The sequence below is a fragment of the Sinohyriopsis cumingii genome, chromosome 3 (genome assembly GCF_028554795.1).
Source record: "Sinohyriopsis cumingii isolate HCF-2022 chromosome 3, ASM2855479v2, whole genome shotgun sequence".
NCBI lineage: Eukaryota > Metazoa > Mollusca > Bivalvia > Unionida > Unionidae > Sinohyriopsis > Sinohyriopsis cumingii.
Genome location: NC_142963.1, coordinates 151,590,108 through 151,607,666, shown reverse-complemented (window position 1 = coordinate 151,607,666; position 17,559 = coordinate 151,590,108). Strand labels below are relative to the sequence as shown.

At 33.9% G+C, this 17,559-nt stretch overlaps 2 protein-coding genes across 8 annotated transcripts in view; one reads left to right on the top strand and one right to left on the bottom strand.

Annotated features, from left to right (window-relative positions):
* Nucleotides 1–11,401, top strand: part of LOC149804163 (uncharacterized) — a 182,664-nt gene extending 171,263 nt beyond the window's left edge. For all 7 annotated transcript variants that reach the window (XM_089954135.1, XM_089954139.1, XM_089954138.1 and 4 more), the window contains 4 exons: nt 2,529–2,662; nt 3,039–3,213; nt 5,285–5,461; nt 7,166–11,401. In XM_089954135.1, coding sequence (XP_089810261.1) covers nt 2,529–2,662; nt 3,039–3,213; nt 5,285–5,461; nt 7,166–7,361 — 682 coding nt within the window. In that variant the 3' untranslated portion in view covers nt 7,362–11,401. The remainder of the gene's footprint in view (nt 1–2,528; nt 2,663–3,038; nt 3,214–5,284; nt 5,462–7,165) is intronic.
* Nucleotides 11,402–13,067: 1,666 nt separating this feature from the next.
* LOC149804162 (mesoderm-specific transcript homolog protein-like) overlaps nt 13,068–17,559 on the bottom strand; it is a 35,529-nt gene continuing 31,037 nt past the window's right edge. The window contains exon 12 of the mRNA XM_089954142.1: nt 13,068–13,551. Coding sequence (XP_089810268.1) covers nt 13,428–13,551 — 124 coding nt within the window. The 3' untranslated portion in view covers nt 13,068–13,427. The remainder of the gene's footprint in view (nt 13,552–17,559) is intronic.

Sequence of the window (17,559 nt, the reverse complement as noted above, 5' to 3'; positions counted from 1 at the left end):
ATGGGATCCATAGCAATGCCTGCTTTATTACAAGAACCATGTTATGTTATTATTATATAAAGGATCTTATAATGAGAGAGTGTTGTACTGATACAGGTTTTAAAAAAATGTTTCAGTCTGATATTTTGGGATACTTTGTTTAGTATATTGTAAAGTATGACATACAAGCTTTCATGCTATCAATTCATATGTAGCCCCAGATTACTGAGTGGACTAAGGTGCTTGCCTTTACAAATCACAGACATCTCATCTTTGTCTGTGTGTTCAAGTCTCACTCAGCCAGCTCGGGTATGTGAGAAAGGTAGCCAGTAGCTTCCTGTAGAGTCTGGGATTTTTCTGGATTCTTCAACCAGATATATTGACTATCATGTATAGCCAAAGCCTATCATGTGCTGAAAAATCATGTAAACCCCAAAACACCAATTGTCTCGTCATACCTGCTCAATGTCACATGAATGATGGTCTCATTTAGATCAAAGTGATGTTAAACTGATTGATTGATAGTCTGTTACTAGCATTTGACACCAAATGATATCACAGACATCAATTGTGGAACAGCAACAAGAGTTTTCAGATATACTTTTCAGCTCTTTGTAACTTCATATGTTGAATACTGACTCATTTTCAATTGTCTGAAATAAAATTGGGAAGATTTAAGATTCCTTTGGGTTTTTTTATTTACTTTTTAGCTTTCATAGTATAGTATCATACTATACCCCAGTCATACATATGGAGGGGCACAGTAAAATATAATATTTTACCCCAGTCATACATATGGAGCAGGCATAGTAAAATACCATACTATACCCCAGTCATACATATGGAGGGGTACAGTAAAATATCATAGTATACCCCAGTCATACATATGGAGCAGGCATAGTAAAATACCATACTATACCCCAGTCATACATATGGAGGGGCACAGTAAAATATCATGCTATACCCCAGTCATACATATGGAGCAGGCATAGTAAAATACCATACTATATCCCAGTCATACATATGGAGGGGCACAGTAAAATATCATACTATACCCCAGTCATACATATGGAGCAAGCATAGTAAAATACCATACTATACCCAAGTCATACATATGGAGGGGCACAGTAAAATGTCATGCTTTACCTCAGTCATACATATGGAGGGGGTACAGTGAAATATCATACTATACCCCAGTCATACATATGGAGGGGGCACATTAAAATATACTATACCGATCATACATATGAAGGAGCACAGTAAAATATATTATACCCCAGTCATACATATGGAAGGGGGACACAGTAAAATATCATACTATACCCCAGCCATACATATAGAGGGGCACAGTAAAATATCATTCTATATCCCAGTCATACATATAGAGGGGCACAGTAAAATATCATACTATACCCCAGTCATACATATAAAGGGGCACAGTAAAATATCATACTATATCCCAGTCATATATATAGAGGGGCACAGTAAAATATCATACTATACCCCAGTCATACATATGGAGGGGGCATAGTAAATATAATACTATACCCCAGTCATAGGTATGGAGGGGACACAGTAAAATATTATACTATACCCAAGTCATACGTATGGATGGGGCACAGTAAAATATCGTGCTATACCCCAGTTGTAGGTCTGGAGGGGGAACAGCAAAGTATCATGCTATACCCCTGTTATATGTATGGAGGGGGCAAAGTAAAATATCATGCTATATTCCAGTCTTATGGAGGGGCATTGTAAAATATCATACTATATTCCAGTTATGCGTATGGAGGGGGCACAGTAAAATATTATACTATATTCCAGTTTTATGGAGGGGGCATTGTAAAATATCATACTATATTCCAGTTATACGTATGGAGGGGGCACAGTAAAATATAATATACTCCAGTCTTATGGAGGGGGGCACTGTAAAAAGTATCATACTATACCCAAGTGATACATATGGAGGGGAATAATAAAATATCATAACTGGATCTGTTTTTAGCACCAATACTCACATAACTCCGACATCTAGCAAAGGAATTGTATTGTCATAAAATATGCTGATCAGTAAGAATACTGTGCTGTGGCAAGGATAAATGGTGTTGTGACTTGGTGGGGGGATACACTTCTCCCAGTGATGGACCCTTGGTCAAAAATAAAAAAATCATTGGTTGCCATTTGATTCTTTTTTTTAACATATTTTTTACCATATATGTAATAAAATCATTGTCAGATCTCCCATCAGTGTTAGAAACAAACCTTACCATTTACTTTTTTGTACAAAAAGAAAATCTAAAGGATCTAAGGATGATTTGCATTCTGAGCTCATGTTCTTCCATATTGTTCTTGTTGTGACATTTTTGTACACTAGTGTTTGAATACATTTTGACATTTAAATTAATTAATTAATAACAGCTCAGGTGAACTTTAGAAATGTTGTTGTATAGCTTCCTGTAAACATTTCCTTTCTTTTTTTATATTCCTGTTAAAAATGTTGCAAAGATATTAAAAGTGAAAGCATACCATGTCTTTCCAAATCATAACAGACACCTGTTACTGAAGATGCAGAAGGAGATTCGGTCACAGAGTGCGGCCCAACGACGTCAGGCCAGGGAGACCCAGCAGCAGGAAAAACTTCAGCAGAACATTCTTAACACAGAAAACAGGAGTAAATCAGCGGGTTTGTACCACAGTCACTTTATTATTACTGAGATTTAATATGATCCAATAATTTCTGTGAAGACATTAAATTCATCATATTTGTGATGGCAAATAAGACACGATTAATACACATATAAAGGCAATCATTGTCTCTTCAGATAAGTTGCTGCCTCGGTTATCTACATAGTCATCAGCTGTTCTTTTCTGTGAATTTATACAGATGAATATTAGTCTTGCAGTCTTATCACTGTAACAGCCATGTGTGTTTGTGTGTGTGTGTTTTAAAAAATGCTTAACTCAGAAATTACTAAAATTGGAAGAAAAATAATATTTCAGAATTGCCAAGAAAATGTGTGGTGATCTGCCCCATATGCATATTCTGGCTTTTCTTTCAGTTGAGACAGCTAGACCAGAAACAACATTTTCAAGTTTTAGATCGCAAACTGTCAGTACAGCAAGACCACCCACAACACGACCCCAGACCCAAAAAGAACAGCGTCCCCACACATCCCATTCAAATCTGCAGCAACAGAACATTAAATCCCAGCTAAGGGCAGAGAAATCCTTCAGGTAACAATTGCCACTCCCAACATAGGGAATCATATCCACTCATTTTAGTTTTAAATCCTAATTTTTTAACTTCGTTAAATTGAATGTATCATGGAAATATTCTTTTTGATTTTTGTTTTAAAATATGATAAGTACATCACAAAGCTGTTTTGAAATGTGGCTTTCTTCTTGCCCATTGAAAGGTCTTTTGCAAGGGAGGCCACCCTCTGATCATAGGCCACAGTTCTCAAAATTGTTTACTATTTTGTCCCCCACATAGCACATCATCTCATTTAATATTACTACTACGAATAATAAAGACTTTAATTTCAGTGGGTGACTCAGTTACAAACCTACCTTGAGGCCCTCAATTATGCACAAATATAATACAAGCTAATAATATGTTCGCACACACATACTCACCGACACAGCAGTACATAAACAACTATTCACATAAATGCTACATTGAAGCAGACATGACACTGAAAAACAGGAGGTGGATGGTATAATTTGTACTTTAATCAGAATATTATTTTTTTTTTAATGGTTTCATCTATCAAATACTGTTGAAGAAATGAGTGATACATGAACTTGTAGCAATTTAATATGATGTGGAATGCAATTCCAAAGAAGAACACAAAGAAATTGAAAGCTATTTTTGAATAGCTAGTTTTTTTAGTTTTGGATACTTTGAAATTGTGACCTTTAAATGATCATGAGGTACCATTAGATTCTCTTTGCTGGAAAATGGTGTTAAGGTAAATGGGGGTGGATCTTTGAGACACGTTAAATATAATTTTAGTCCTTTCTCAAGAATCTTCTTTCATGCATTGGTAATTCTTTGATTTGTAAGCACTGCATCTGAGTATTATCTGTTTGCTGATTAGGAATTATTTTTACCTGCCTTTCCTGGAAAAATTTTCTCAGATTTGTAGCAGATGTTTTCCCTCAAATTATATTACAGTCTATAAATTAATCAGGTCCCTGGATTTTCATATGTTGGTTTTGTCATAACTTTTGTGATCAAAAAAGGTGAATCCTCTAAAGATGGGAACTTCAGTTTAAACCTCTTAAAATACATCTACTATGAGCCCCTATTAACAAGGGATACAAAGGGTACCTAAACAGGAATAATTACAATAGATTCTTTTTCAAAAAGTACATGTCTGGAACCATTCAAAGAATTCTGGTCAGACTTTTAACTATACATGTTTCTTAGTGACAAGAAACACTTGGGTCAGAAAAGGATCAATTCATTAAGTTACAAGATATACAACACTTTGAAATGTCCCTGCATGAAAACCCCATACAAATCTAGTTTTCAGTCTAACAAATCATAAGTGATAGGGAGATAGATGGATAGTTTTTGTTTATGACCTAACTACATTCACTAATATCAAGTAATATATCATTGTGGACTGATGGATAAATAATGGAAATGATATTACTGTAGTGTGATAGGGGCCCCAGTGGCCGAGTGGTCTAAAGCGCTCTCTGTTACGGATCGCTGCCATCTCACCTCTGTCTGCATAGGTTCGAGTCTCGGATTTGGCCAATGTGGGTATGTGAGAAAGCTTGCCAGTAGCTTCTCGAGGGTCAGTGGTTCTTTCCGGGGATTTCCTGGGTTCTTCCTCCACCATTAATACTGGCCGCCATGTATAGCCTATCTTGTGCTGAAAAATGGCGTTAAACCCTACAACAACAACAACAACAACTGTAGTGTGATTGATTTATAATGTAATTTATGATGCTGTTATCAGGTTAAATATCATTATAGATAATGGGCATGATATTACTGTAGTGTGATTGATTTATAATGTAATTTATGATGCTGTTATCAAGTTATACATCCTTATAGATAGAGAATAGAAATAATGTTATTGTTGTGTGATAGATTTACCATGTAATTTATGATGCTTGTGTAAAGTTATACATCGTTATAGATAATGGAAATGATATTACTGTAGTTGTCCTTGATTTACCATGTAATTAATGATGTTTTTATCAAGTTATATATCATTATGGATAGAGAATGGAAATAATGTTATCATTGTGTGCTTGATTTACCATGTAATTTATGATACTGTTACAGATTCAAGATGAGTACAAAACAATCACCAAGTGAATCATCAATACCGTCAAGTTCAAGGTCATCCATAGCAGACTTTAGTCCAAAGACAATGGCAGAACTCTCAGCCAAACTGTTTGACCCTCGAAATCCAAAAGCCATCCGGCCCAAGTCTTGCCGCTCCATTCCCAGCAAGTGCTCGTAAGACCATTTTATCTATTTTAGCTAACGTGTTTGTGTGTTTTAGATTTTTAACATAGCTTTAAGAATTTTTTAGTCATATCGCTACGATGTCTGCAATGTGGCAGTTTATAGTGATGTCTAGCACTGGGACATCATACCGCAGACATGTAACAAGATGTCCCACCCAGTAAAATTGTCCTGACACCAGGCCGACCAGTCCTAACACTAACCTCTTAATGCTGAGCAACAAGTATGGCAGCTGTTAGTACTATTTTTATAAGTCTTTCTTATAACTCGGCCCAGGATCAAACACGTAACCTCCAGGATCCGAGGTGGATGCTTTAACCAATGTGCCACTGGAACAGTCTGTTTTAGTTAATTACATTAAACATGTTTTATTCCTGTAAAATAATGTAATTGCAAAATAATCAGCGTAATTGCAAATAGATTGTAATCCTTTTAATAAGAACTTACAAGTTCCTTTCCACACAAAAAATATAGTTGCATGGCATGTAGAATTTCACTCTTACACAATAGGTAAGAAATATATATTTGTCATTTTTCTTTTTGTCAATTTTTTTTCTGATACAGATTTAGTGTATTCTATAACCAAATGACTGCTACATGCTGACTGTATTCATTAGTTCAACATGGAGTTGTGTTTGGTCATTTACCATCTGAAAAACTAAAGTGTTACTGTTCAAAAGAAAATTACTATCAATGCTGAATATGTCATACTAGAAGTACAAGACAAAGTGTACTTCTAGTATGACACATTCAGCATTATATTTTATGATTAGATCATATGGGGCCATGACCTTTCTAAAAGCTACAGCACCAGTAATAGCTGAATGCGCTACTTACCTACGTAACCAAAGTATAGGAAAAGCACAATACACAAAGATGTGGATTATTGCCATGGTAACACATTTTCAGAATATGAAAAATTGTAGGTCACTATCCATTCTTCTTACTATTCAAGATTCCCTTAAGATTTATCCTTTCAGTCACAAACATCTACATGAAAATTCAAGGTATGATGTTTTTAGTTCATTGGAGTTTATTTAAAATGGCAGCATGTGCAATGATATTGGAAGGGAGACAACTCCAACTTTACTGTTGCACAACCTTGTAAGTACTGCTGCATGTTAATTTGATTCATATTAGAAGGCTGTCATCAATTGAATAACTTTAACTGACATCTTTATCAACTCAGATCCATAGGTATTAAAAGCTAATGGACTAATATTCATGTAGGACAATAAAAACTATAATTCCCATTTATCAAGAAGTTTCATGTTTATAGTTAAAATTTTGTTTTCAAAAGGCATCATATAGCTGTTATTGTGCTGACATGCCTTTAAATGCAAATACATACATGCATATGGTAGTGCCCCACCTCCCCCCAACCCCACACAATGGTTAACCAAAATATGAGTTGCCAGTGGTTATGGCAAGGTCACATTTTATGGACCACATCTCATGCAAGTGGGTTCTTCCTCCACCATTAATACTGGCCGCCATGCATAGCCTGTCATATGATGAAAAATGGTGTTGAACTCCACAACAACAACAACAACAACAACTCATGCAGGTTATCAAGGAAAAGGTGTACATCAAAATACATGTTAAGTCATCAAATTTACAGTACTTGATGTTATAGTTCTGGGTTCTATCAACATAAAACAAAGTTCAGGTTTTTGTTTCTTTCTTCACTTACAGCCAGTATGTCTTGGTGTCTAAGAAAGAAAATATTGCAACCCAGCTGCCTTCTCCTTTGGAAGAACAGCTACTGATGGAACGTTTCCCAAAAATGGGAATGAAAGTTCTGCAAGGCTCTATGGAACCAATCATCCCTTCACCCAGGAAGACAAAAAAGATAGAGTACAGCCCATTCATCTATCAGAGATTTTCATAGCAGTTCCTCAGATGAAAGGCCTTTGGATATTACTCAAGAGGCATTACTTCCAACTTGTCATCGTAGCAAGGCTTACGGTTCAGTTCTGTCTCCTAATGTTATGATTAGTCTGTAATGTACAGCACAGAGGACAAATTTTGATATCAAAGTAGAAATTTACATACCACCAGAGCTGAGATTGCTACCTCTACTCAGTAATATAGTGTTTTCTAAAGCAAATTTATTTTCTAGAAAATATTAAACATTATGAAAGAAATATTTAGGATTTAACTTAAATATATAACAAAAATGTAATTAAAGACAGCTAAGTTATGACACTTTGAAATTGGATTTTATGAATTTTGAATTTTGAATTTCTGCTTTGGTGTCTAATTATGCTCGTCTCAAGGTCAGACAGATTTAGCTATCCAAATGTGAATATGTAAATGACACATGAATAAGATTGATTACTGGTCTGTGTGAATTATTGATATGTGGCGATTGACAGGCCGCTGCAGATGGATGGAGATTTTTGACCCACCAGTCATCTGGTTATCTTTCTACCTGATAGCTGTGATTGAGTCTTGAAATATTGATGAAATATTGATCCAGAAATAAATCAGTGACCTTATAAGTGATGTTGATACTATCCCATGCATCTTGGTTGAGACAAGGCCATGAAGTGGATGAATATTGTTACTAGAATAAAACTTTGTGCATCTTGTCATAGATCAAAGTATTTATGTGCCAGTATGTCATAATTACATCATTGTCTTCATTCTAAGGTTCTGATGTACTAGGATACCCTAAAAAATCTTATTATTTGAAAATGTTTTCTCAGTTATATTTTTAGAAAGAGAAAATATATTTAACATTTTTTTAAAGTTATATTTTACTTGGTAAAACTTGTCACAATATTTATATAAAAATATTCTATATAAATTTTATCATTAAAATGTGCCAACATTTTGGACCATTTTTATTCATTTATAAAACAGCCATTAAAGATTTTCATTGCCAATAATATCAACCATGCTTATTTACTTGTATGTATTATTTATCTTATTATTTATCTATTTTTTACCTATTTATTTATCACCATCATTAACATTAAATTCTTTGAGTAGAATGCCAAGGTAAATTGTTTGGGTTATTTTTTTACAGAAATGAATGTGTAACGAGGTAACTTTTTCCATGCTGCATAATAAATCAGTTTGAATATTATTGTCAGTTTGAATAGTACTGTCAGTTTGAATATTATTGTCAGTTTGAATAGTACTGTCAGTTTGAATATTATTGTCAGTTTGAATAGTACTGTCAGTTTGAATATTATTGTCAGTTTGAATATTATTGTCAGTTTGAATAGTACTGTCACCTTCAACAGTTGATTGAAATTCAAGTTGTAATAAGTTGCTTTGCATTTACTATGTATTGTACATGATAGATGTATTGTATATGATGGATGTATTGTATGACTGATGTATTGTATATGATAGATGTACTGTATGATAAATGTATTGTATGATAGATGTACTGTATAATAGATGTATTGTACATGATAGATGTATTGTATATGATGGATGTATTGTATGACTGATGTATTGTATATGATAGATGTACTGTATGATAAATGTATTGTATGATAGATGTACTGTATAATAGATGTATTGTATATGATAGATGTATTGTATATGATGGATGTATTGTATGATTGATGTATTGTATATGATAGATGTACTGTATGATAGATGTATTGTATATGATAGATGTACTGTATAATAGATGTATTGTGTATGATAGATGTACTGTATATGATAGATGTACTGTATGATAGATTTTTCTACCCATTACTCTTTCCATCAAAGCCTAAATATGTAAATATCTCTGAAAATTCCCTCAGATTATTAGCAAATCTGTTTGCATATGTTTCATCTATACTAGATCATAATAGTCACTTCTTTTGTATGCAATTTTAGATACTTCATGTAATTTCCAAATGGTGCTTTATGTACAAATATGTACATGTACTTTTATTAAAAAAATTTTGAACTTCTTACAGGCAAAGTTGGGTATACTTTATGTATAGAACTTGTCAGACTTGCATTGTAGTTTTCTTTATATTAAAATTATTGTCGTCTGACATTTTCACTTAATCATCATTTGCCCGTCAATTGAATTTTCATGAGATTTCCAGTTAACTTGAGATATCCCAATGTTTATATGTAGGTACATGTTTGTTTGCACATTACACGGTCTGAGACTATTTATAGTACTGAGTGTAATACAGTATGTAATTATAGTCCACCTAATGTTTTATTTATTCCACATGCAGAAACATACTTACTTTTTTACTCTTATGTTACTTTTTGGAGGTTGAGAATGAAAGTGTGGAACATACGCTCTTTTTTAATGGATTAGAAATTGTAAATGTCACTGTGCAGATGACTTGTATTTTTGTCTGGATGATTGATTACTGATTATAGCTGCAGAGGTTCCTACAAATGTTCTTGTCCACATACATGCTAACATTTTGACCTTAAATCTTTGACCCATGACCTCTTTATCCACCAATAAGTGGGCTTCACTTTTTTGTTCTAGATGCAGGAAAATACCCATTATTTTGTTACTTAAAATATCTGCAGCACTTGTTGCCTTAGAAAAATAGAAAAGAAATTTTCTGATGTATTTTATTTCTTTTTCTAATCTTCAACCCCAGTTTAAATGAAATAAAAAAAATATCTCTATTGTGTAAAAGATAACAAAGAATAATGTGAGCATTACTTCTTTCATAAAGTCACTGGTATTAAAAACAACAGGAATGTCCGAATGTGATATTTTCTTATTAAGAGGTCCTTAGTGATACATGTACACTTTATTCTTCTTACACTGTTTGTCAAAATAAGGGACCATATCCAGTATTCAGTACACAATCAGTTGGGAAAATGTCACAAGATAGACATAATGTGCCATTTACAAAGTATTGTGGTTATTTTTATTTTTTTATTTTGCAACTGAACTATAACATTTGCTTTACAATGTTTGTTTATTAGCTAATCACATCAGGGTAGTTAGGCTACTCAATCATACCTTGGATAGTTAGGTTACTCATTCATACCTTGAGTAGTTAGGCTTCTCAATCATACCTTGAGTAGTTTGGATACTCAATCATACCTTGAGTAGTTATGCTACTCAATCATACCTTGAGTAGTTAGGCTTCTCAATCATACCTTGAGTAGTTAGGCTTCTCAATCATACCTTGAGTAGTTTGGATACTCAATCATACCTTGAGTAGTTATGCTTCTCAATCATACCTTGAGTAGTTAAGCTAGTAAATCATACCTTAGGTAGTTAGGCTACTCAATCATACCTTGAGTACTTAGGCTTCTCAATCATATCTTGAGTAGTTAGGCTACTCAATCATACCTTGAGTAGTTAGGCTACTAAATCATACCTTAGGTAGTTTGGATACTCAATCATACCTTGAGTAGTTAGACTACTCATTTGTAGCTTGATTTGTTAGGCTACTCAGTCATGCCTTGGGTAGTTAAACTACTCAATCATACCTTGTGTAGTTAGGCTACTCAATCATACCTTGGGTAGTCAGGCTTCTCCATCTTACCTTGAGTAGTTAGGCTGACTTTGTTGTCATTTGAAAAAATTTCCTAATATACTATTATTTAATTCATGTTTGAAGGAGTTGTACTACAGTGTGCAGTGAAACCTGTGTAACCCCAAAAATTTAAGCAGTGCAGGAATATTATATGTCCAATAAATTTGAGGAAAGAAAGACAGACTAAATCAAGTGGATGCATAAAGGAATTGGAATACTCAGGGGTTAGGTTAGACAAGTTTCACTGTAAATGTTTTAGACAAGTTTCACTGAAAATTATTTAGACAAGTTTCACTGTAAATGTTTTATATATTTATTTTTCAAGTTATTGTCATATTTATGTTGAACTGTAAAATAATTTACAAGCTGTGATATTTGATTAATCTGCTTTATTTTATCTCTTTAAAATTGTACAGAAAAGGCATTGTGAATAAATTCAGTTTTAATGAAAGCAGTCCTCTATAACTTGTGCATTGTCCCTGTTGTTTATAACCAATGTATTCACAAAATTCCTCAACCAAAGTGCACCCTCAGAATTCAGATATTGTCTATTCAACAAAATAACATATATGTATATCAAAGTTTATGCATCAACCTATCTATACATATACTTTAGAATATTCATTATTTAAAGTTTATTGCTCATCATGTAGACGAGCCCCAGGTGGCTGAGTAGTCTGTGCTGAGTGGTCGTGTAGACGAGCCCCAGTTGGCTGGGTGGTCTGTGCCATTCACCTTCACCTGTCACTCACACATCTCACCTCCATCTGCACAAGTTCAAGTCTCAGCTCAACTAACATGGGTATGTTAGAAAGCTTGCCAGTAGCTTGCCATGGGTCAGTGGTTCTTTCCAAGTTCCTCCTCCACAAAATATACTGGCTGCCATGTATAATCTATCGTGTGCTGTAAAATAGTGTTAAACCTTGCAAAAACCAAACCAGATCATCATGTAAAGTTCATCTCCATTAGGCAGTTGCTTGTCCACAACTGTCAAATTCTCAAGGTGCTTACAGCTAAATTTGAGAAGAATTTGTAACAACAACCATGTTTTAAAGAGCCACATTTCTTCTTTCTGGATGTGACCTATTGTGCAGGTTTGGCTGCATTTATTGATGTGTTCAGTTTTTCCTAAAGTTTCCATGTTTATTAAAACCTTATTTTAACCACTTGAAAGGGGGCACAAAACATAAAAGAGTTCTGCTGAATTCTGCTCCACTTTGGCATAATCCAATAAAAACCATGCAACTAGAGGAAGAAAGTAGATTACTGTGACCTAAAATTAGGTCATTGAGGAGAAAGATTATTCCAAATTTATCTATCGAATTTAATTACTGGACACATCACATTCTAAGGAACTGAGCTACACACCATAGTGTCGGGGAAACTCAGCTAAATGCAAAAATTACCATAATTGCTGCTGTATTAAAAGTAGGTTACAATGGTAGTAACATCCAAGATGAATACATCCATCATGTTTCAGGACTACTTACAAATGTGTCAGAGAAATGGTGCAAAATGCCACTATGTAATCACTTATGTATCAAAAGTAGATCACAATGACCTACTTGTGACATTGGTGATTAGTACCCTCCAAGACAAATATACCCATAAAGTTTCATGACTATAAACTGATCTAAATGCAAAAACAAGGTTGATGTCTATGACAACAATGTTGATATCTATGATAACAATGTTGATGTCTCTGATAACAATGTTGATGTCTATGATAACAATATTGATGTCTATGATAACAATGTTGATGTCTCTGATAACATTGTTGATGTCTATGATAACAATGTTGATGTCTATGATAACAATGTTGATGTCTATGATAACAATGTTGATGTCTATGATAACAGTGCTGTCAGAAATGGGATCCTAATATCCTACCTATGCTTCTCTGACAAGACAATTCAATTCCTTCTACTCCCAAAAATTAAATATGATGAAATTTGTTTTGCATCTATTTCAAGTAGTTTTTTCTTTGGATTTCTTTAGCAGTAAAACAGTGACAAATTAAAAATAAAAATGTAAAGCTAACTCGGCAAACATTTGCTAATACACCTAAAACTTACAGTGCAGATTTTATGCAAGAAAAATCAGCAGAAAGATGAAAAGCAAGTTGCATCTTTTTATTGATAAGAAATCAATGGAACAGTCATAAAACATTGTATAAAAATATTTTTCTTTAAAATCTTATTTTTATTTTAATGACACAAACAAGGGCTATATTGGTGTCGGAGTACATGAAGGGCATACATCTGCAAGTTTAATAGGTTACAGTTGATGATCAAGCTTAGCTGTCATGACTACAAGCAAATGCATGTCAAATTGTCCTCACCAAATTCCTAAACACTACTCCCCTTCTCTCTCTCTGTCTCTTTCTCTCTCATTTACTCTAAAATAATTATGAAGTAGCAATATGGATCAATATATACCAATCAATATTGTAATCAGTTTCACAAAACATTCACACATCATTTTTTCAGCCTGTCTATAAATTCTGCATAGGAATTCATGACTTCATTGGGAGCCTCCAATTGCGGATAATGGCCAATGGCTTCATCTAACACTTTTATGCTTGGATTTGGAACTGTGTTTCTGAAACAGAAAAGGAAAACATCACTCTGTACAATGGACCCTCACTATAAAGCCCTCATTATAAAAATGACCCTCTTATAACAAGGGTATTGTCATGGATTCCATTAAGTTGGTCCCTCACAATAAAGCCCATCAGTATACCACTGTCCCTCTTATAACAGATATTGTCATGGAATCCATTAAGATGGTCCCTCACTATAAAGCCCTCATAATACAACTGTCCTTCTTATAACACAGGTACTGCCTTGGATCCCATTAAATTGGTCCCTCACAATAAAGCCCCTAAGAATACCACTGTCCCTCTTATAACACAGGTACTGTCTTGGAGCCAATTAAATTGGTCCCTCACAATAAAGCCCCTCTATACCACTGTCCCTCTTATAGCTGGTATTTTCATGGATCCCATTAAATTGGTCCCTCACACTAAAGCTCCATAGTATAATATTGTTCCTCTTATAACAGGTATTGTCTCTCACTGTAAAGCCCCTCTATATACAAATGTCCCATTAAAATGGGTATTGTCAATGATCCCATTAAGTTGTTCTCTCACTACAAAATGGCCTTGTATAGCACAAATATTTTTGTGGATTCCATTAAATTGGTCCCTCACTATAAAGCCCCTATATATACCACTGTCCCTCTTACAACATAGGTATTGTCACAGATCATATTAAATTGGACCCTCACTATAAAGTCCCTCAGTATACCACTGTCCCTATTATAACACAGGTATTGTACTGTCTCGTTATATACAAACAGTGTATATAGTATAGCCCCTCTGTAAAAACAAATGTCCCTCTTATAATTGGTACTGATCCCATTAAGTTGGTCTCTCACTACAAAATGGCCTTGTACAGTATAGAGATTGCCACGGATCCCATTAAATTGGGCCTTCACTATAAATCATATATATATATATATATATATATATATATATATATATATATATATATATATATATATATACCACTGTCCCTCTTATAACACCTGTATTGTTGTGGATCCCATAAAATTGATATCTCACTATAAACTCCCTATGTATAACACTTTCCCTCATACAACACATATTGTCATGGATCCCATTGAGATGGTCTCTCGCTATAAAGCACCTCTGAATATAACTGTCCCTCTTACAACACATGTATTGTCATGGATCCCATTAAATTGGTCACTTATTGTAAATCCCCTATGTATAACACTGACCCTTTTATAACCCTGTACCATAATGAATCACATTGTGTAGGTCTTTTATTTGTAGCTGTCACTTAACTTATTACAATTAAATTTAAGTACTTTACTAATAAGCAATTATTATAATGTGCTCTCACATGATTCAATACAATCCAGTGATTGCATGTACTATTATCACAGTACTGTTGGAATATGCCTCAATATAAGGTGGGCCTGTTGTATAGGTCACTGTTGGAATATATATCAGCTTAAGGTGGCTTCACTTTATTACATGGGTCTCTGCTGGAATATGCCACAGTATAAGGTGGCTTCACTTTGTCACAACAGTACCGTTATGGCTTCCATTATGGCCTCACTTTATTATATGGGTCACTGCTGGAATATGCCACAGTATTCAGGTGGCCTCACTTTATCACAAAGGTACAGTTATGGCTTCCATTATGGCCTCACTTTATTATATGAGTCACTGTTGGAATATGTCTCAGTATAAGGTGACTTCACTTTATTAAATGGGTCGCTGTTGGAATATACCTCAGAATAATGTTGACTAATTTTATTATATGGGTCACTGTTGTGTCTCCAATTAACATCTGTATTATAAGGTAACACTGTACTTGGGTAGCATGAAGGACCAAAGGTAATAAGAAAACTACAGCCTGAATGTTAAATTCTTGCTCTATGTATTTTGTTACCTTAAGTTTTAATTTCAGATGTTTTACTTGTGTCTATGACCTTGATTTTAAGACACAGATGTCAAAATTCTATACAATTTTTCAATAAGCATACCTAAAGATTGAGCTATCAAAATAACTTGTAAAAAATTTAACTCATAAGTGAAGAAAAGAAAACAAATTCATAAGACACTGTGATGTTTGACAAGTAGAAATGATAGGGAAAATACTATAAACATTTACTTGCAAAAATAAATTTAAAAACATGAATCTCTGTGTGTGTGTGTGTGTGTGTGAGAGAGAGAGAGAGAGAGAGAGAGAGATAGGGAGAGAGAGAGATCCATCAAGGCTATAGACTATTAAAGGTTACAGAGTGATACTGGTCACAGAGGATGGTTATTGAGTGTCCATTGTTTTAGTGATGGATCACTAATGTATACCAATAGTGATATAGAATATATGTTTGGGTTTGGACCGAGACAAGGAAATCCCAGTCAAGGGGTTACATTATTTGTCTCCCCTCAAGGCTTGCCGATGGGGGACATATAATGTAACCCCGCATCTGGAATTTCCTTGTCTCGGTCCAAACCCCAACATAGATTCTTTTTCTCACCCAATAATTTCCTTTAAAGTGAAAAAGAACTTCTTAGTTGCACAATATAGTTCATGTGCCAAAGTTTACAAGCGATGCATTAACACAAATATGTTAATGAGGACTGTGGCGTGACCGTGTCATCCGAAGTACAGTTTTTATGCGTGAGCCCAAACAAATAACAACATAAAACGTTGCATAGTATTGAGGTATTATCACATTTAATATATGGATGTTATATGACATTAACAATAAATAGTTAATATTTATTACAAGAAAATGTTTCAATTTCATCAGTTCCAATTTAGAAAATTATATTGTAAATAAGGAAATGATACTGGGTCCACAACACTGTTGTAGTATATAGGCTATTATTATAACGAAAGGTTACATGTAGCATGAGTTTCCGTGCTTGGGTTATTCATGGGTAGTGATCTGTGTCACTATCGTATATAACTCTCCTTTTCTTTGGAGGAGGTGAAACTGTTTGTGACATACTTGTTGTTGTCCTTAATAATGAATGTAAAATAACCCCAATGTATAAAATACCCTCCAAATACGGACCCTAGAGGATAACCATGTGGTAAACCTTCAAGTTCACAGATTCTTTGAAAATTTATTTTTCTATCTTGGAAATATGGCATGTGCTACCATGAAATTTGCATATGGATAAATCTGTTGACAGATAAATGATTCCTTCTGGCTGGTATGTGCATTATTTGTCATTAAATATTATAGGTATATTTTTGATTCAACTGGGGCACAATGGAGATGCTTAACAAAATTAGAATAAAGCATGTTTGACATAACACATTTCTGGTGGTTACTGTGTTTTCTGTAGTTGTTAAGAGAGTTGGGAGGCTATGAAGTGTATTGTTTTATATTCTATGTGCATGGATCAGTGTTTTCTGTCATAGTTCATTTCAAACATCATTGAGAATTTTATCCTATCTGTAGCAGTCTTTTTTCAGGTCAGTGTCATTAAAAGTAACTAACAATATATAATTTGTTTCACATGAAGCATATAAAATTAGTTACATAGCTTACAGAGGTAATAAGGTAATACTTTGTAATAGAGATAATAAGGCAATACTTTTAATAGAGGTAGTAAGGTACTACTTTTAATAGAGGTAATACTTTTATACAGGTAATAAGGTAATACTTTTCATAGAAGTAATAAGGTAATACTTTTAATAGAGGTAATATGGTAATACTTTTAATAGAGGTAATAAAGTAATACTTTTAATAGAGGTAGTAAGGTAATACTTTTAACAGAGGTAATAAGGTAATACTTTTCAATAGAGATAATAAGGCAATACTTTTAATAGAGGTAGTAAGGTAATACCTTTAGTAGAGGTAATACCTTTAATAGAGGTAGTAAGGTAATACCTTTAGTAGAGGTAATACCTTTAATAGAGGTAATAAGGTAACACTTTTAACAGAGGTAATAAGGTAATACTTTTCTATAGAGATAATAAGGCAATACTTTTAATAGAGGTAGTAAGGTAATACCTTTAGTAGAGGTAATACCTTTAATAGAGGTAATAAGGTACT